This window comes from Ursus maritimus, unplaced genomic scaffold (genome assembly GCF_017311325.1).
Source record: "Ursus maritimus isolate PB19 unplaced genomic scaffold, ASM1731132v1 scaffold_33, whole genome shotgun sequence".
Lineage (NCBI taxonomy): Eukaryota > Metazoa > Chordata > Mammalia > Carnivora > Ursidae > Ursus > Ursus maritimus.
Genome location: NW_024425897.1, coordinates 22,544,933 through 22,565,576, shown reverse-complemented (window position 1 = coordinate 22,565,576; position 20,644 = coordinate 22,544,933). Strand labels below are relative to the sequence as shown.

The 20,644-nt window shown below is 42.8% G+C and overlaps 1 protein-coding gene across 2 annotated transcripts; it reads right to left on the bottom strand.

Moving 5' to 3' along the window:
- Window positions 1-976: 976 nt before the first annotated feature.
- RNF34 (ring finger protein 34) lies at window positions 977-19,904 on the bottom strand. Of its 2 annotated transcripts, XM_008688862.2 has the most exons (7): window positions 19,729-19,904; window positions 19,234-19,369; window positions 8,016-8,234; window positions 6,217-6,624; window positions 4,656-4,760; window positions 4,180-4,381; window positions 977-1,941 (listed from the first exon to the last, which is right to left on the bottom strand). In XM_008688862.2, exons 3-7 carry the CDS (start codon window positions 8,217-8,219, stop codon window positions 1,751-1,753), a joined length of 1,110 nt encoding a protein of 369 aa, XP_008687084.1. In that variant the 5' UTR covers window positions 8,220-8,234; window positions 19,234-19,369; window positions 19,729-19,904; the 3' UTR covers window positions 977-1,750. The 2 variants fall into 2 exon arrangements, with proteins under 2 accessions (XP_008687084.1, XP_008687083.1); XM_008688861.2 differs by lacking the exon at window positions 19,234-19,369 and having other exon boundaries at window positions 19,729-19,899.
- Window positions 19,905-20,644: the final 740 nt, after the last annotated feature.

The following is a 20,644-nucleotide window of genomic DNA, read 5'->3' as shown; positions in this document are numbered from 1 at the left end:
CAGGAGAGAAGGTTCTTTGAAATATCCACTAGGCCTGGGTTTGCATGCTTTGACCCTCAAAACCGGAAGACACGGGAAGGCATGCTTTTCTTCACAACAAGGGCAAACTTTCTCCGCTACAGCCAGGGGCAGACTATCTGCCTCCCTTGCTAAAATCTAAAGATTTACTGGCTGACTTCTGGATCCTGAGCACTTAAAGACGTGTGTGCTATTCACTGCAGACTCAAAAAATAAAACCCAACAGGGCTCAGTGGAGAAGTTGGACATTTCTTAAAAACATACCTGCCCACTACCAGTGGGAATGAGTCCACAGTGGGTTTCAACCAAAACACCATGCTCGTTGGAGTGAGATGTGAAAGTAAAGCGATTTCAGATCATTCATGTTCTAGGAACCGTTCTGCATAAGCCCATGGCAGGTTTTTCATTTACTGGGTGGTAGTGGAAGAGTTAAGAAAACATTAGCGTCAGAGCCAGGTTCACATTCTGACGTTAGCCACTTCCTTGTATCAAATATTTTATTATCGCTTTTTTTGGTAACAGCTCTATTAAGAGACCGTCACATACCAAATAATTCACCCACTTTTTAAGTAATCTCTACCCCCAACGTGGGGCTCGAACTCACGATCCTGAAATCAAGAGTCGTATGCCCTTACGACTGAGGCAGCCAAGTGTCCCAGCGACTTTCTAAGATTTTAGACAAGTTCTTTAATTTCTCAGAGGTTCACCATCTGTAAAGCAAGGCAACAGCGATTTCAGAATGTTGGAGAGAACTAGAAAGCACCCAGCACAATACCTGGTCACAGGAAAGAGCAAGTCCATCGTTAAGCTTACTGGCAGGTCAGCAGCCAAGGTAGATCACTGCAATCTTTGAAGGTGCTCCCGACTCTTGTGTAGAAGGTGGCCAGGCCAGGCACAGATACCCATTCGTGCTGTACCCAAGTGAATTAGGAACTGACTAGGACAATGTAAGCAAAAGCAGTTCTTAAAATCTAATTTTATTCCTAAGGTTCAAATTAGCTAGCGGTAGCGCTAAAAATACACTTTCACTATACAAAACAGTGTAAACTGATTACACATTAATAAAGAATTTAACACACACACTTCTCTAACGAAAGAAGCTAGATGCAGCTCTTGCTCTAAAAGGCTGTACCTGAACAGAAATGGACATGTTGAGTCTAAGGCCCTGGCAAGTTGACTGCAGAATGTCGGCTGTTCCCAATTATGTTTAAACGCAGAAATAGCAACAATGTGGTAACTTACATTCATCAAATAGTAGCATTGAAAATCTACATGACTAATAAAGTGAACATTCAGAGGGGCCACTGCTCAGTGTGCACCATGTCGGCCACTTGTGGACAGTGATCTCATCCAAAGACAACAGAAGTTTCAAACATCTGCGTAGTTTAAGTTAAAAATAGGATGAAGGAGAAATAAGAGAACAGGATAAATGTTCTCCAAAGAGAACAGTAGCTGATGCTGTAAGCAGTCTGACTTCATCAGCGATTAGTGATCACGGACATGGGATGAAGCCCCGCAGGACCTGGGAATCGGCACGTCCACGGGCTGGCAGGCGCATGGCACAGGCCAACGTCACCACCACGTAGGAGGAATCTTTCTGTCCCGTTAGTAGTGAAAATAATTTCTAAAAATAGTTTCAGCCTTTGAACAGTAAGTTTCCAGTCGCTTCTGTACACTGAAATGTCTGGGATCGAGCTTGGGGGCGAGTGTGCCGTCAGGAGGAGCCTGGGCTTCAGGACTTGAACACATGCACGGCGCGCACCACGTACTGCCGGCAGATGGGACACTCGCTCATGCGCTTGCCACACTTGGTGCAGGTGACCATGTGCCCGCACTCGAGCAGGACACAGTCGATGATGGCGTCCATGCAGATACGGCACAGGCGGTCATCTTCCTCATCCTGCAGCTGCAGCCGCTCGCCATCTGAAAGGCAACAGAGAGCTGGGGCTGCGGGCACAGCGCTGCCTGACGGGGCTGGGCCCCGGATGAGCCCGGTGTCGTAAGAGAAATAATCCAGCTTCTCTGCACCTCGGTTCCCTCCACTAGAAATAGCAGTAATAACAATGCCTACACTTTGTAGAGTTTTGTGAAGAAAAAAATGAAAAATGGTTAGCTTAGGGCCAGGTATGAAGGCCCAACAAATGTTACTTATTTCTATTTTATAGCTGTAATTCAAAGTTTACGTGATAAGGATAGATTACTTCTGTTAGTGAAAATGAAGAAACCCAAGGTTGTCCTATACATGGGCCTCAGAGCACATGACTGGAATTTCCAACCCAACTGTGTGGCCTTGGGAAAAGTTAGTCTCCAGAGCTTCATCTCGGTAGGAAGAGCTTTAAAAGTTATGAAGAGTCGTACATCAAGTAGCCCGTACTTGTGGGAAAGTTTAGAAGTATCTCTGAAAAACCAGTTGGAGTCTGTCTAACTGTAAACAGATGGGCCATTCTGGCTCTGTGGCCCAGATTTAGGTTCTGAGAAGATCCAAGCTCTGAATAAGAAAGGTGATAAATGAGTTTAAAAAGTTCATCTCAGCCTAAGATTTGGCCCTAGAGCTATAGACATTGAGGCTTCCCTTTTCACAGGTCGTAGAGGGAACAGATGGGAATATATCATGAATACAGTCAGAAAGAGCAGGAATTCAACCCTGAAGGGCCAACAGCCTCTGGATTTAAAAGAAATGACAATGCCATGTCAAGAGATTCTTGTAAACCAGGGACTGGGGAGAAAGGATTCATGGGATAAGACAATGGATGAGCCAGTGGAGAAGACACTAGAGGGCTCCTGAGTAAACCAGAGTCTAGGCTGTGGTCCCCTCTCCTGCACGGAAGTTTCCTTTCAACTCTTACAAGTTCTGAGCATGAAGCGGAGGAGCCAGGGTCTGTCAAGGCTATTACGTAAGGCTACTGGGGTGAATCTTAACATAAGGGACTGAAGCCAGTCAAACTAGGGAAGACTCCAGCTCTGCTCAAAACAAAAGAAGTATTCCACGAGCCTGGAGATTGGACCAGGGATAGAGTAAGCAGTGAGTTAACTGAAAAAGGCACTTTGGCAAACGTGCATGTCTCGGCCTCCTCTACCATAAACCCCAGGAGGGTGGGAATGGCTATGCACAACCAGTGCACGCTGTACACAGTTGTACACGCTCTACACTCTAAGCAAACAGACTTCTCCCCTCGCTGCCAGAACACCATTTCCCAGCCACAGCCTGGCACCTCTGAAGGCTCTGAGGGTCAAGATTCCTGTGTCTACCCTTGTGGCATCATCTTAGAAATAGGTATGCCAAAATACTTCCTGCATATTCTGGACATAAAACTGTATCAATAATTGCTGTATTATAACCAGATTTAAAGAAAAAAAACTCAAGGTGATAAAAGTTAAAGACAGGAGGACCATTTAGATAAGAACATAATAGGGCACCTGGGCGGCTCAGTCGGTTGAGTGTCTGCCTTTGGCTCAGGTCGTGATCCTGGAGTCCTGGGATGGACCCGCATGGGGCTTCCTGCTCAGTGGGGAGTCTGCTTTTCCCTCTCCCTCTACCCCTCCCCCTGTTCCTTCTCTCTCTCTCTCTCTCAAAACAAATAAAAAAAAATAGATAGGAACATATTTGTCTGAACACCACTGAAATCTTTTTTCTTGTCTATAAATGCTCTGTGATTTGGCCCTGTTACCGACTAAGGATTTCTGCCCCATGCCTCATCAATAGATTGGGAATTCTTAACCTCAGCTCTTCCCAATTTACACAGAAACCTAATACTTGATGCTAAGAACTACTTAACTTCTTGGCTCTAGGGAATTTTTTTTTTCCAGTGAGGATTTAAAAGCTACAATTGAGATAACCAAAGTATTGGCCTGCCAGAAGGGTTAGTGAGAAAACGTGCATTTTTATAGAGACAAGGAATTTCATTAGAGTTCTAACAAATTATGGCAAAGAAAACCAGACTGAACAAATGATGACCTAACTCACTTGGCAATGGCAGTCTCACAGCCAACATCACATAATAAACATACTACTTAACAGATCAACAGATTCCTATATCTAATCCATTCAATAAAAGGATACATAATTTTCTCAAAAAATTTGACTTCACTGTGATAGAAACAGCCCAATTTTAAAAGCCAAAGAAGGATAGTATAGGGGGAAGAAAGAAAAAGGAAACCTACATGACTTTTGGTTTTCTTCGTTCTCTTTGTATAACCGGTTTACTTTCTCTACCAGCTCCCATTTTTCACAACAGCCCGAATAGTTGACAAAATTGCGAGCCAGGATCTCCTTCAGCTGGCGCACACTCATTCCTTCCACATCTTCAAGGCTTGACAGGTCGGACAGCGAAGCTCTTACTCGCTTCTTAGAGAGGCCAGGCGTCTGCGATCACAGAGGGCTTCCATTAGCTCTGTTCCTGCAAAGGCAGGCCTCCCACAGCAAGGACAATTGCACACTCCCCTTGCCCTCTAATCACTACTGGCCCTGGATATTCTTCCCAGACTTCTCCTCCGGTCTGGAAATGTTTTGTACATTACGCTACATTCACACCGGAAGAAACATCCTGTGTTAATCTAGCAAAACAAGTCCACAGAGGCGCTTGCCCTGCCTGCCAGGCTGGCACGTCGAGGAAAGCCAGTTTTACAGAAGCACTCACCCGCTCCTCCAAATTTTCTTCATCATCGTCATCGTCGTCGTCATCATCATCATCATCTTCATCATCCTCCTCTTCTGTGTTTGCTGAAGCTATTTCACTTTGTACCTACACACACCGATCTGATTAGGTCAGGAATCCTATTCTCCCAACAGTATCAGCCCTGTTTGTCAATATTTAACACTGGAGAAAACCCTTCCATATAACCTCCCCAAGCATGACCCCAGCACCTGGCATATTCCACAATGACCTCAGACCTGGAGTGCTGCTGCCCTTCCCAAAGAGCTGGGTCCTCCATGATTTCATAGACAGCTTACCTTCCATTAAGCTATCTCAAAAGCCAAATTCCTACGTGTGTGTGAATTCGTAAAACCTGAGTATTAACTCCCTCAGAAAGGTCCCATCATGAAATGCCACAGCCGTCAGTGTACGCAACCTCTCTGCTTCGCCATCAAAGGACCTCTACCCAGAGCCTCGAAGATACAGACAGAAGCTAAAGCTCTAAGTGCAGCCCAGCTGATGTGAAAGACGCCAATCCTACTACACCGTACCTAGACTGAGTCCAAAGAATGCTTTCTAGACTTCTTCACTCACAGCTGATGCTAGTTCTAGTTTTCAGAAATTCCTCAACGATCAGAGGTACTCTTCTCTACCAAGAACAGAAAGACTTTCAACTTGGGTTATGTACCTTCTTCCGTATCTTTCTCTTCAGATTCTGACCACAGCTCTACGATAGTCTAGGTCAGTTCCCAATCTCAAATATTCCACCCCACTGGTTCACAAGCATCCAAAGACCAACACCTTCCAAGAATGGTCATTTACCCAAAAGTGGCACAAAAGCAGATGTGTCTTGTATCATTGTTATGCCGGCTCTTATCTGGGAAAATGATAGAACTCCTAGGTTGGACTTCTCTAATTTATGACTATTTAGAAGGCAACTAGACCAGATTTCCCTCTGCTTTTAACTGCTTTCTTCAGGGAAGAGAATTAAATGTGGAGAGAATTGTTCAAAACAATCCATTCAGCATTTCGGTATCATTCATACATATAAACTGAATTATTAATTACAAGCCCTTGCATGTTATTCAATCAGGATGCCCAAGGACCTCACTGGGACAATATTCTGCCCTGGCATTTCTTTGAAATTAGCAGATAATCACATTCTTTGATTAATTCAGATGGCTTTTTCCCATTATCTAAATTAGAACAATTTTACTGTAGCAAGGCAACTGGGCATTAGGTTAGCTTACACTATTATGTCCACGGTCACTGATAAATAGTCCTGCAAACATTTATACACTACTTTTCACAGTCATTACCTCAACAGTTAGTACTTAACCTATAAGAAAACGGAAGTAACTAAAGTCGAGAGCCTGATGAGCTTCAGACAGTTGACGTGGGGGCTACCCAGCACCGAGGCTCAGAGACTCACAGCAGGAAAGCCTGCACAGAGTTCAGCAGCGTGTGGAACCTCTGCTCCCAGAGGGGGTCCTGGAGCCCCAAAGCCCCACCCTATAAGGCCAACTAGTGGTGCCAGGCCCTTGGTGTAATTATACCCTCGTACCTGTGCCAGCGCCCCAGATCCTAAGGTCCGGTCTCCACCCAGAAGGTCTCCCTGAAATGAAGACATGGTAGCAGAAGGGGCTGTATAGTTTGAAAAAAATGAATGTGTAAAAAAACTAGAATTCTGGGATCGTGAAGAATTCAGGCTGCTCGTGTCCAGGTCATCCTCAGCGCCCAGCCCATGGTGGCAGAGTACCAAATCTACCAAGTCTTCTTTCTCTCGACAGGTATCGATCGGGATGTTTCGAAGAATGAGATACTGCCGGAGATCCTTGACTTTTAGTCGCATTAACTGAGGGCGCCGAAAGGCCGTCTCCTGTAATAAGTGACACGTGGAGCATCTGCGGAGATTCTCTTGTAAGACCGAACAAACGGAGCAAAAATCCTTCTTGCAGTCACAACACACATGCTGAAGAAACAGGAAGAAAAGAAGCAGATAGAGGCCATTGTGAAACCACTAGCGTTCTTTTTGCCTTCTATTAAAATTCAATTTTAGTTCTTCTGAAGTCTCCCATGGCACCTGGCTACTCTCATAGCCACTTTCATGTTCCAAAAGCCAAGAAAATCAAAACACTCACTGCTGAGGCAGTTTGGATTCACAGAAGTTCAAATACAGCCCTTTAAGAAAAACATATACTCTTGTGTTAATGAATTAAAACCTTTCCACCCCTTGGTGCAAACATGTAATTAGCAGAACAGAGAGGACTTGAACCACGTGGAGCAGAAAGCACAACCACAAACTCTTCCTACTCTTTTCCTTTGTAAACAATTTCCCCATTTAAAGAGAAGTTGAGGGGTAGGGGGAGAACACAGAGAGGGAAAGGGCAAGAGAAAGGCAAATTATCTCTCAAGGTCATTCAAAGCAAATAGAGGATCTCACTATTACAGTAATCTGTATCCTACTGAGCCTTAATCACATGCAAAGCCACTGCACTAGCAAAGCTTAAAGACGACACTAAGACGTGGTCCTTTCTGCTGGCTGCACTATTCCCACAAGCGAACACCTTGTTCCTTACGTATTTCGGAGGACTGAACTGATGACCAAAGACCATGAGATGGCCTCACAATATGAATGGTTCTCAGAAGAAATGACTCTTAGAGAAAATAACTATTTTAGCCCAAGTGTTTTATGCTGAATCTCTACACAGTGGTGGGTTATCTTACACTAGTTTCTTCACTTGGGTTAAGAACGTGGGTAGGGATATATTTTCTGAAACTTGAGGTCAGTTATAGTAAATCATCTCTGAACAAAACTGCAGACTAATTCAATCTCTTGTTCCGTAACAGAAGCATCATCAGGAAGAATCAAAGCAGACGGAGCTCAGAAGACAAGATGCCCAAGCAATGTGAGAACACCACCGCGCCAGAAAACTTGAGCAGTAAGACGGTCCCTTCAACTGAGTACCTTTTTTTTTCTTTTTCTTAAAGATTTTATTTATTCGAGAGAGAGAGAAAATGAGCTGAGTACTCTTCTAAACGGGCAATGGTTAATAAGAATTTTTGGCAATTTGGGGCGCCTGGGTGGCTTAGTGGGTTGAGCATCTGTCTGCCTTCGGCTCAGGTCACGATCCCCAGGGTCCTGGGATCGAGGCCCACATTGGGCTCCCTGATCAGCGGGGAGCCTGCATCTCCCTCTCCCTCTGCCTGCCACTCTGCCTACTTGTGATCTCTCTGTCAAATAAATAAAACCTTTTTTAAAAAAAGAATATTTGGTAATTTTAATAAAAAGAAATGATTCATTAGCATTCAACACAGAATCAAGAAATGTGTCTTCTGTATATAACATTTCATCCAACTCACCTTCTTTCTAAAGACTGAAAATGAAAGTCCACAGGCTTTGCAAACTATATTAGGCCCTTCCGTAGATGCTGGTGGGTAAGTGGAAAAATCAGTGTTTGGTGCAAATCTGAATGGACCGGTGCCTCCTGCAAATCCTGACTGCTGGCCCCTGACAGCTCCAGTTCCCATGACTTCATTCAGCAGCCCACAGCATGAAGCCCACATAGACGTGGCACCCGCCTGGAAAGGAACACAAGACCACAGTTTAAAGCTAAGTGGAACCTGGGCTCTCTGGAAACTTCAGGAAATGCCATTCTGGAGAAGTACGTTTGCCCTAAATAACTTTGAGATTATTCTGAGGTAAAATTGATATACAATGAATTTTAGGTGTGATCACAAGTCTAGTTCCCATCTATCACCATACAATTGAGCCCCTTCACCCATTTCACCCCTCCTCTTATCCCTTTCCCCTCTAGTAATCAGCAATCTATTCTAGGAGTTTGTTCATTTGTTTTGTTTTTTAAATTCCACATATAAGTAAGATCATATAGTATTTGTCTCTCTTTGCCTGACTTATTTCACTTAGCATAATTCCCTCAAGGTCCATCTATGTTGTTACAAATGGCAAGATTTCCTTTTTGATGGTTGGGCAGTATTCCATTATATGTACCTACCACCTCTTCTTCCATTCATCCACTAAGGGACACTTAGGTTTTCATATCTTGGTTATTGTGAATAATGTTGCAGTGAACATAGGGGATGCATAGATCTTTCTGAATTAGTGTTTTCACATTCTTCAAATAAATACCCAAAGGGGAATAGCTAGATTATGGTAGTTCCACTTTTAAGTTTTCAGAGATCCTTCATATTGTTTTTCACAATGGCTGTACTAATTTACATTCCCACCAACGGCGTACAAGGGTTCCCTTTCCTCCACAACCTCGCCAACACATATTATTTCTTGTCTTTTTTTATAACAGCCATTCTAATAGGTGTGAGAGGACATCTCACTGTGGTTTTGAGAGATTATTCTTTGAAGCATCAAAATTTTAAGCTCTTTGGCTAGAGATAATATTCTGTATTTTCAGAGAGTATTTGGCAATGGGGAAACTGGTGACATCATTAAACAAAAGGAAAAGATACAATATGAACACAATTTTGTAAAAAAAAAAAAAAATCCACATACACTGAAACAGAGATATATGTGCATGTACACAGAGAAAAATGCCTGGATCGAAGGGTCCAGTCTACGCAACACATGGGATATGCTTAAACCAAAACAGCTGTTTGTTGCTTATCTGAAATTCAAACTTGACTGAGCACCCTGTCTTCTACCTGGCAACCTTCAACTGGTGACCACTGTACTAGACAGCACAGTTTTACAGGTTAAGGCAGATTTTTCCAGCTATCATTTAGCAAAAAGAATATAAATTCAAATTACTTAATTTCATTAAACTTCTGTTCTCTAATTTGTAGCCGTCCATAATAAACTATGGCATATATAAATTTTCTTTTGAAAAAAACGACTGGGAAAACATCAAAATGCCAACGTCTCCTTTTTTACTGCAGACTCAGAAACCGCATAACCAAACTGGTCAGAGGTATAGATGAAAATATATTTTCAATGAGTACTCAAGGTACTTTCTCATGCAAAGACATAAAAGCTATAGTATTTGGAACGAATGAGCTTTTACCCCTTGTCCTAATTGTTAAGCACATTCTATACTCTAGATAATGTGATAGGTAATGGGAGTCCAGGTAGGTGAGATGTGATTAGTAAAAATGGTAACATATTTTATTATCTAACTCTATCAAACATTTACTATTTGTCCCACAAGCTCTTTAAAAATTTTTTTTAAAACCACCTTAAAAGGCTATTTAGAATGCTATAGAAGAATCAGGCTCTTCTTGCTACTTCCCACACATAATATGCTATATTAAATACAGGGAAAGAAGAAGGTAAAGCAATAAGAAACCACAACACAGGGTTCAAACAGTCTCAAGTATCAGGGTCACTGACTTGAGTATTACACAGCTTCACACCCTATAATTCTGGAGAAACAGTGATGCCTTTAAAAGTCAGGTTAAATTATAATTAATAGTTCATACCTTTAAATAAATATACACCTAGGCCTCTAGAGCCACGATATGTTTAAACATAAAAGCATGAAAATCCAGATTAAGTTCATTTAAAGTGAGCATTTTTTTGTGGTGAGCACAGCATAACGTATAGAGGTGTCAAGGCATTATATTATACACCTGAAGCTGACATAACATTGTATGTCAACTATACTTCAAGAAAATTTTTTTAAATTAATTTTTAAAAATGTGTTCTTTCAGCAAAAGATTCATCCTCAGAGCTTTAAACAATAAGCTCTTGGAGGGCATGGCTGACTCAGTCAATGGAGCATGTGACTCTGGATCTCAGGGTCATAAGTTCGAGCCCCACGTTGGAGTAGAGATTACTTTTTTTTTTTTTTTAAGATTTTATTTATTTATTTGACAGAGAGATAGCCAGCGAGAGAGGGAACACAGCAGGGGGAGTGGGAGAGGAGGAAGCAGGCTAGGATCCTAGCGGAAGAGCCTGATGTGGGACTCGATCCCACATCGCCGGGATCACGCCCTGAGCCGAAGGCAGACGCTTAACGACTGCGCCACCCAGGCGCCCCTGGAGTAGAGATTACTTTAAGAATAAAACAAAACGAAACACAAAACAAAAGCCCCATGAGCTCTTAAAACTGAAAATGTTTTTAAAAATTCAATTTGTGGGGTGCCTGGTAGCTCAGTCAGTTAAGCATCTGCCTTTGGCTCAGGTCATGATGGGGGGAGGGGGGCCCTGGGATTGAGCCCCGCATCAGACTCCCTGCTCAGCCAGGAGTCTGCTTCTCCCTCTCCCTCTGCCCCTCCCCCCACTTGTGCTTGCACTCTCTCTCTCAAATAAAAAAAATCTCTAAAGAATAAAATAAAAATTCAATTTTCAGTACACCTGAAACTAATATAACACTGTTAATTATACTGGAATTAAAAATAAATAAAACAAAAGGTTTTTAAGTTTGCTGTTGGGGGAAAAATTCAACTTGTACGTATCATTTTCAGGGGCAAAATACCTCAACTGTAGAAAGTACCACGGGGATAAACTCTTCTTCATTCCAGGAGTTTAAAGTAGTAGCTTTTGGTGGGCTTCAGCTTCCTGCTGACCTAGGTACTGAACAGTTAGTTAAACAGCTGTGTTGGCTTTTATCCCCTTTCTGATTCCCAGTGATGCTGCCTCCGCAACAAAATGTAAGTTCCTTGCGAACATAACTCCCTTCTTCTACAGCACCTAGCTCCACTACCATGACTGATAAGAAAAGAACTGTGTAACAGCTTTATGTTACCTCTTTACAGGCAACGTACAATCAAATTTTGTGTGCTACCTAGAAAGACCCAATTGTGACTAGTTGAGAAAGTATTCAAGGTAAAAAGGATTCTGACCTAGGAGGCATACACCTAGGAGTATCTCAAATGATACTCCCTCTTAAAAGCACCGCTGTCACAGTTCGGTCTACCAGAAAGCAGTTTTACAATGAGAGTTAAGGAAGAATACACATTTTAAACTCTACTAATGAGCATAATCATTAAAATTCTAGGCCGAAAATATTCACAGCTCTAGTGAAGGGAAAAGAAGGCTTTATTTTGGGAAAACAGGCAGAAGCTCTATACAGGCATCAATATTGGAGAGTAACAATTTCATCCCATTCCTTGTTTCTATAAAGGGGTGGGAATTTCCTCTTCATTTCCCAGAAGGGAAAACAATGAAAAGAACACTCCTATCTTCTTTTGGCCATCTCATTACAAAATAAAACACAAAGCTCAAGCCAACCTCCGAAGTGTTGTCCCAGGCAAAAATATGTTGCTACAACCTAATATATGGCATAACCCAGCCAAAGACCATAGCAGACGGTAAGAGAAAATACCGAAAAGATCTACGTCTCAGCCTCATAAGATCTGTGAACTTAGACAAATCTCCCAATAAGAGAATACTTCTTAACATCACACTCCAGGGTAAACCTACGTATGTATACTGTTACCCTCTAACGATAGCATTTGCAATACTCCAGCCTTCTTCAAAGTTCAGAAATTTGAAATCGTGGAAGCCCCAGTCACTAGTTTGATTTGAAGTACCTTTCTTTCACATCCAGCATATTTTTCAAAATTAATTTCCATTTCCCCCTTGAGCCCCATGTTTTCTGGCACACCAGTGCTGAAATGAATGTGATTTCTTTAGTGATTCGACCTCCCGACTTCTTGGGAGCAGGTATTTTCAGTCCTGTACCACAGCGGCTGCCCCCAAGGTCTCTTGGCAGGAAATCGCACAGGACTGTGAAGTGGCCCAGAAAGTTGTGGTTGGACTCAACGAGGGAGCCTTAAAAAATCCTGATGCCTGGGTCCCACTCGAGAGATTCTGACTTACCTGGTCTGGGATATAACCTGAGGCACCAGAATTTTTTTTTTTTTTTAAGATTTTATTTTTTTAAGTAATCTTCACCCCCAATGTGGGGCTCAAACTTATGACCCAGAGACCAAGAGTCACATGTTCCACTGACTGAGCCAGCCAGGTGCCCACAGAATATTTTTTTAAGTTCCCCACGTGATTTGAATTACAGTGGAGGTTAAAAGGTTAACAACTGCTCAGTTTAGGTGCTCTCTTCTTCCTGCCTACATGTTTTTAGCTGGAAAACCACTCAGCAGAGTGCTGATGAGAAGGGGCTGGGGTTACTTCTGAAGCCTGTGCCTCTACAGAGTTCCAGGACCAAGACGTTGGCCAAACACTCCTCACAACTTATCGACAATTTTTCCCCACAGGAGTGGGTCATGCCTCTAGTGTTTCTTCTCTCTCTATGGTCTTCCCTAATCCCTTCAGGAAGGCTTGGCTGAGTTTTTAATAAAATCATCTGATTCTTAAATTAGTTCCTTTCCACTTATTGGCCTGGAACTTTTGCTGAAATTGGTGCCTTCCTTCATTTTTAATTTATTCCCTCATTTTATTTACTCTTTGCTTTCTAGCCCTTTTTATTTCCTAACTTACTCCTCTACGTGTTTTGTGTGAAATCTCCAATACTAGGAGAAAGACAGTGATTTCTGGGACAAAAACCACCATCGTTCAAATTATATTTGTCCTTCATCTTCAAGTTGAAGAATCCACTCAGAAGATCAATCTCCCCAGGCCTGGTTGAGCTCCATCTCCTTGCCTCCCCTTTAGTAGGTTTCATCTTCCAGCATTTTCCTGTAAAGTCCCAATTTCCTAAATTTTTTCTGCATATCCCCTCAGGGCACAGGCATCCCTACCTCACAATCATCACCCTGACATTCACTTAATAATGCTTGAAGTGTCCTATACCAATCTTTCCCCTCTCTACTCTGTCCAAATTGTTACTACTTGACATGACAGTCCCAATTTTCAAGTGACAGAATCTATAAAAGCAATTGGGGAACTATTTCAGAGAGCACTGTCCCAACAGTTTACTGAATATGGCTCTTGAAGGGGTGTGGAGAGAACATGCCAGCTGATTCTCTGAGCTCTTGACTCTGCCTCTATTTCCTTGGAGCCCAGCTACCATTATCTTGTAAGGTAATAGCCAAAAAGCTTCCCCCCCTTTTGCATTTTTCTTTTAAAAGCTTTAGAGACCCAGGTTCATGTTCTTTTCCTCTGTCCTCCCTATCCTTTAAGATCTCCCACCAGTTTAAGCAGCCTGCATTCCCTTCTTTGTATTTTACTCACTCTCTGTTCACCTTTTGGTGGTGAGATTGAAACATTTTCCAAACTACTCCATTTCCTCCTAGATTTTCTGAGCAGACCTAATTCCTAGACAGTACACAAGGCACAGCCATTTGGCTTCTAAATTCACAGTAAATTGAGTTGTTGCTCTAGCCTGATTCCAAGCACAAGATGAATGGTGACTCTGGCGTATTAAAAAAAAAAAAAAAAAAAAAAAGCTACCCTTCCATGAGTAAGGCCAAAGTCTGGATCTCTGAAAACTATAGCTATGATCTGGGCTTATGTGACTAACAATTCTAAATCCTACTTGGGACCATGCTGAGCCTGTAGCAGGACTCTACAGGCTAAACCACATGAATCTAAGAGGTTGGAAGGAACAATCTGTAAAGATGACTGCATTTCCTACCTTGACCATAAATGTAGTTCAAAATGGAGAAAAACTGAATAAGGCAACTATCTACCTATGCCTGGCACAAAACTGACTCAGGTAATTTAGCTGTTTTTGCAGTTTCTTTTCTTTTTTTTTTTTTTTTTTTAAGATTTTATTTATTTATTTGACAGAGATAGAGACAGCCAGCAAAAGAGGGAACACAAGCAAGGGGAGTGGGAGAGGAAGAAGCAGGCTCATAGCAGAGGAGCCTGATGTGGGGCTCGATCCCATAACGCCAGGATCACGCCCTGAGCCGAAGGCAGACACTTAACCACTGTGCCACCCAGGTGCCCCTGCAGTTTATTTTCTATCCACCAATGACTCGTGAAAATAAGTGATTTTCATAATAACCTAATCCCTTTCCTACATAGCACCTTAGGCCAAAATTGCTCCTGAATAATCATGGGAGATGGTCTGCCTGGCTTGCATTAGCTAAGAACAAGGTATCACATTAAACACATACATGGCCCACGGTAAGAAATCAAATTCTAAAGCCTCCTGTCCGGACTGGCCCAGACACCTAGATCTCCTCATGTTATTCTGGTATCCAATGCCAGTTCTTGTGTTTTTTTTCCAAAGCCAGTACACCAAGATTTTAGGGGGGCAGTAACTACCTTTTTTTCTATTCCCAATTTGAAACTAATTAAGAAATAATACAAACAGTAATTTAAGTGTTTGCTTTTTTACTCATACCAATTTGAAAGCATGCCTTTAGCTCTGCAGCCCATCAGTCTTGATAACAGACCAGTCATAGCAAAAATGACCAACAGCAGCTTACCATCTAGTTGACTAGAATGCTATCACCCCTGGGTAGTAAGGAGGGCACGTATTGCATGGTGCACTGGGTGTTATACACAACTAATGAATCATCGAGCCTTACATCGGAAACCGGGGATGTACTGTATGGTGACTAACATAATATAATAAAAAATCATTTAAAAAAAAAAAAGAATGCTATCACCCCATAGGAAGACAGATCTGAGAAGGTCCCAGAAAGTGCTGTTTGGCTCCTGTGCTAAAATTCACCAACATGAAAGTTCCTCTTCTTTCTCTTGTAGCATAAAGGCTGAAAGTGTTTGTACTATATTGTTTCTTCCTAGAGGATGAACTATAAAGGCTCTCCCCTCCATAGGAATATAAAGGAGGGAAGGGGAGTGTATCCACAAACCTAAAGAATTTGCGTGCGAGTGGGACTGAGTTTCCACTGCTATGACATTTATTTCTATGATACACCACCAATATTACAAGCACGCTCTCAGATTCCTCAGTCAGATTCACACAATGTAAGTCCACTCTGAATCACCATTTCAGTCAACAAAAGCTTCACTCCCCGCCACAATCATTCTGGCACAGTGCCAGTTTTCAAATGGCCTCAAGGTTCTATCATCTTTGCATGTGTGAGATCTAATATACCTTTAGAATCCCTGTCGGGGGTGGGGAATAATTCCAAAATGCTCAATTAAAAAAAGTTTGCCACAAATTTTGAATCCTATCCTAAACCACATCAGTATGTGATCCCTTTTAATGATTCCACCAAATATTATAGTAACCAGGTAAACTAGAATGGATAATAAGAAAAGCCATGCTGGGGCACCTGGTGGCTCAGTCAGTTGGTTAAGTGTCTGCCTTTGGTTCAGGTCATGATCCCAGGGTCCTGGGATGGAGCCTCACGTTGGGCTTTCTGCTCAGCGGGGAGCCTGCTTCTCCCTCTCCCTCTCCCTGCCACTGCCCCCATTTGTGCGCTTGTGTGCACAGTCTCACTCAAAAATGAATAAATAAAATCTTAAAAAAAAAAAAAAAAAACCCATGCTTGTTTCCATGAAGATTAAATGACAATGAGAAAGTTGATGAATTTGAAAACAGTAGAAAACTAATGATCATATTCTAAATCATTTGTGTGTGTGTGTGTGTGTTTTAAAGTAAGCTCTACACTCAACAGGGGTTTGAACTCATGACTCTGAGATAAGAGTCACATGCTCTACCAACTGAGCCAGCTAGGTGCCCCCATATCATTTCCTTTGATTAAAACAGGTAAAGAGCAATAATAATAATGCCACATAAGAGTTACTTGCCATAACTCTAAATTAAATATAATACTGTATACAGTTATATTAAAGAAAAACCTCCAAATTTCAAATTCAAGAATATTGTCTTGGATGTTTCATGAAGCTACTAGGACTAGGCAGGAATTCAGTTCTTCCACTAATGAAAGCTTCCTTGGAGAATTCACTCATCATAGGTGTTATTTTCAACTCCAAACAACTGTGTTTGCTAAAACTCAATGTCCTTGTGTTAAACAACATGAAAAGAGGTTTCAAACCTTAGCACCAGTGATGTAAAAGAGTAAGTTTTACAGTTTAAATTTCAATTAAACTTTCCTAGAGAATTTAGGACTACCAGAAGAAACAAAGCAAAGCAGAAAAAAACAGTTGAGAAGTTGAGATAATTATCAAAAATCTTTAACCTATTTAGAGCCACTTGAGAAGCATATGCTCCTTAAAATGTGGAAGAATTTCTTATTGAAACTGCTGCTTCAACTGAAATAAAATTTGCAAGAAACTCTATACTTTTATTTATTTATTTTTTTTTTTGAAACTCTACTTTTAAATTACCAAATAATCAGACCATATATCACAAAAGAGGAAATTCTACATCCTAAATGCTTTCTCTCATACAATCTGGACACTAAACAGACTGCAAAAACAAATTCTGATCTTAAAAATGCATATTTTTAGGGGCTCCTGGGTGCCTCAGTCATTAAGCGACTGCCTTCTGCTCAGGTCATGATCCTGGGGTCCTGGGATTGAGCCCTGCATCGGGCTCCCTGCTCAGTGGGAAACCTGCTTCTGCCTCTCCCACTCCCCCTGCTTGTGTTCCCTCTCTTGTGAGCTCTGTCAAATAAATATTTTTTTAAAAAATGCATATTTTTAGGTAAGAAATTTGGCCAAATTGATGGATGGATTTTTATAGTAAGGTGTTCTGGAGATCATAAATGTTACCTTCCTCATATGTGGGTTTTGTTTTCTTTTCTTTTTCTTTCTTCTTTTTTTTTTTTTTAAATAGCACCACTCCCCCACCTTTTAAGAGGAGAAAAAAACAAAAAGGAAATTATATCCAACACATTACTTTCTCCTTAATTTCTCATTTTGAGCTTGAAAGAATGAACATGTTTAGTACAATCAGGGGTGAGATCAATATAAATATGGAAAAACAGGAAGGAGGATTAAATCAAAATAGGACACCAATTTGGATTTTAAAACCCCTTAGAGGGAATTAATTAGGTGCTACTCTAAGGTTAAACAGTTACTTGAGTCTTTGAGAGGTAAAACTTACTTCAAAACATCAGTTTCTAAACAAACAAGTTAAAGGAAGAAAGTAAATACCCATTCTACACATACTAAAATCAGCTACTCCTGGGTTTGAGTGAAGATGTAATTTTCTGATTGTTTAACCCTCAAAAGTAATTTTAATTCCCCTAAAAGAAGTACTTGCTTCAATGAACATTCACATGTTAGGATTCCATGGCATCAGGAATCACTGACCCTGCCCAGATGAGCATGGTAGTTTACAACTAATTTCAATTTTAAACAAAGTTAAATAATAAACAATAGCCCAAATCCTGTATTTCAGGAATCCACTTTCCATGAAAACATAAATGAAAAGCAGCTATCTACATAACAGTCCCCTTGCACAGAATGATGTCTATTTAGGTCTGCCTTTTTGCTTCATAAAGTATGTATCTTTTCTACATTTTCAACTACCACCAAACTTTGTTTCTAAAATGTCAACTCAGAAAGCAGTGTCTTCCCACTTAAACTGATTTTAAAGAACTTCATTAAAAATTTCAACACTGGGGATGCTTGGGTGGCTGAGTTGGTTTTGCCTCTGCCTTAGGCTCAGGTCATGATTCCAGGGTCCTGGGATGGAGTCCCGCATTGGGCTCCTTGCTCAGCGGGGAGCCTGCTTCTCCCTCTGCCAGCTGCTCCCCCTGCTTGTGCTCTCACTCTCTCTGACAAATAAAATCCTTAAAAAATTTTTTATAAAAAAAAATTTCAACACTGGACCTGTCCCTGCTTCTCTCCTTCTACATCTAGTTCATTGACAGGTCACAAATTTAATACTAATCAAGATACTGACATTCTTTGAGGCTATATCCATATATGTGTGTGTGTGTGTGTGTGTGTGTGTACACATATATGTATATAAAGATCCCTGTTTTGTTTCTGAATCTTGACACAGCAAGATGACGGTTTGCAGCAAAGAAAGCTAGTTTTAGATATTTTAATATCTAATATCTCCATACTTTAACACACAGTTCAAGAAGTTTCCTATTTCCAAAAATCTTGTTTCCTGAGGCCATAAATATCCTTTCTTGCTCCTGAGCGTTTTGTTTTTGATACCTTACATCATATTCTGCTTTGTAATGTGGTTACCTGAGAACGTCTTTTCTCTTGATTGGCAAACTCCTAAAAGGTGGGATCGTATTTTCAATTACTCCAACCCAGCAAGTCTCCCTCTTACTAACACACAGAAAACATTCAAGAAAATATTTGCTGAATTTCTCTAGCCACCTGACACTATCAATCTTCCGCAACAAATTCTGGAGGCTTTGTGAGGGTACAGTTCACTCTGTTATTTCCCTTACCCACAACAAGCATGCCTCTTCATAGGGATTAATGAAATCGTCTAGGTCTGAAAGAGTATCACCTTATGACTCACCCACTTGGTTTGAGTTCAGCAAATGAATCAATACCTGAATTGATTGTCGTACACAGAGCTCTTTAGAACTCTCAGAGATCAAGTTGAGAAAATCAGCTCCCAAAAGTAGGCCAGAATCTCCCCCTTCCCCCTTTTTTTAAACTTCTCACTCACTGATGCTCCCACGCTCTCACACCCACCTTGAAGAACTCAAGCTGTCAAATTACTTGCTGCGTACCTAGTGGCGATGGAGACACTTCTAGTTTGCTAGCGCTCTAGGTCACGGCCCCACTAATAAGCCTACGAAGAAATCCTTCAGCAGGGTGGGATCCCCGCCCGGAGGCATTTCTAACCTGTTAGCCTAGCCCCAGCCTCACGACTCCCCGCACTACTCTTCTTCCCTTCGTCCTGCAGACTCCGTCCTGCGACAGTTCCGTAGTGTTCCCGACATCTGGGTTAGTTCAAGGACTCGGGGCGGGAGAGGGCACGCTGTGGGCAAAGACATGGAGGGCTGAGGCGGGATCTAGGGGGTCTGCCTCAGGCCCCCAAGGAAGCGGACAGGGCCAGGAGCAAAGACGGCCCCACCAGGCTTGAGCGCGGGGGGCGCCCGGCCTCTCCCCCCTCCTCAGGCTCGCTGAAGGGAGGCGCTGTGGGAGCTGGAAAGGTCCCAGAGCCCAGGATCTCCGCTTTGGGCCGGTCAGGGCCCGGACGCCGGCCCGGGACGTCCCCCAGCGGAGCTCTCCGAGGTGCCAGCGGGGTGAACCGCTGAGGCTAAAGGAAGGCACTTCAGGCGCCCCGGCCAGTTAGGAGAGGCGAGGAGGAACTGCCCGGCCCCACCGGCCCCTCACCTTCATGGCCGCGACCGCCGCGTCTCGGTCGGCTCTGCCGAGGAACTAAGCACCATAGCAGCGCCTAGCACAACCGCCCTCCTGCCTTCTGGGCGGCGATTACGGCGCCTCCCGCGGCGACCGAGCGTCCCGACGTAGAGGCGTAGTCACGCCCGCCTCGCGCCCCCGGGAAGAGAGCCGAGCGGCGGCCGCGGCGGCCAATCCGAAGCCAACGCTCTGGGGGCTGGTCACCAGAGCCAATGAAGTAGCGGGAATGGGGCGGGGCCTTTGGCCTGCCGGGTAGGCGGAGGAAGACTCCGCTCCTTCCAGAGCCGAGATGGGCGGGTCTGGGCGTGGCGGGAGGGGTACCCAGGGACTGATTTCTTGGTGGGGGTCCCTGAGATGGCAGTCAGCGTTCCCTGAGGAACCTGCACGGTAGAGATTTAGCTTTGGGGCTAGGTGGTCGAGTTTCCAGGGCAGTGAAGGCAGGGAGGGGCGTGGTAAATTTGAAAACGCCGGTTGGTTTGAAGGCTTCTCTCTCTTTTTTATTTTTTAATAGTCGTCCGAACAGGGCCTCGGATTTCCTCCCGAGATGTTCAAGCCGCTCACACTCGGTAATGACCTTAGGTCTCCTCTCTGGAGGGTCGGGTGAGCAGCGGCAAGCTGCGCACTCTAAGACGCGGCTTTTATAACAAGGTTTTATTGAAAACACGTAAACCACGGTTCTCAAATCCCAGCTGCTCTTTTAGAGTGATGTTCAAAACAACCAAATCCTAATCTTAACACAACGAGGGGATTCGGATGAGCCCTTGGAATTGAATTTATGTAAGTAGGAAATTGAGGTGGTAAAATAAAGTATCGATTTCTTCAACCCGACTGGATGACTCTTGTTGGTTTTTCTATACTTCCTCTCCCCTCTTAAGTCCACCAGTATTTA

Bases quoted from the DNA above. Each gene is read 5' to 3' on its own strand.
- RNF34 (XM_008688861.2), bottom strand. The intron at 4,761-6,216 runs GTACGAGGGTAT...CGGTGTGTGTAG, and splicing joins GATCTGGGGCGCTGGCACAG to GTACAAAGTGAAATAGCTTC. The intron at 1,942-4,179 runs GTAGGTTTCCTT...GTTGCCTTTCAG, and splicing joins CGAAGAAAACCAAAAGTCAT to ATGGCGAGCGGCTGCAGCTG.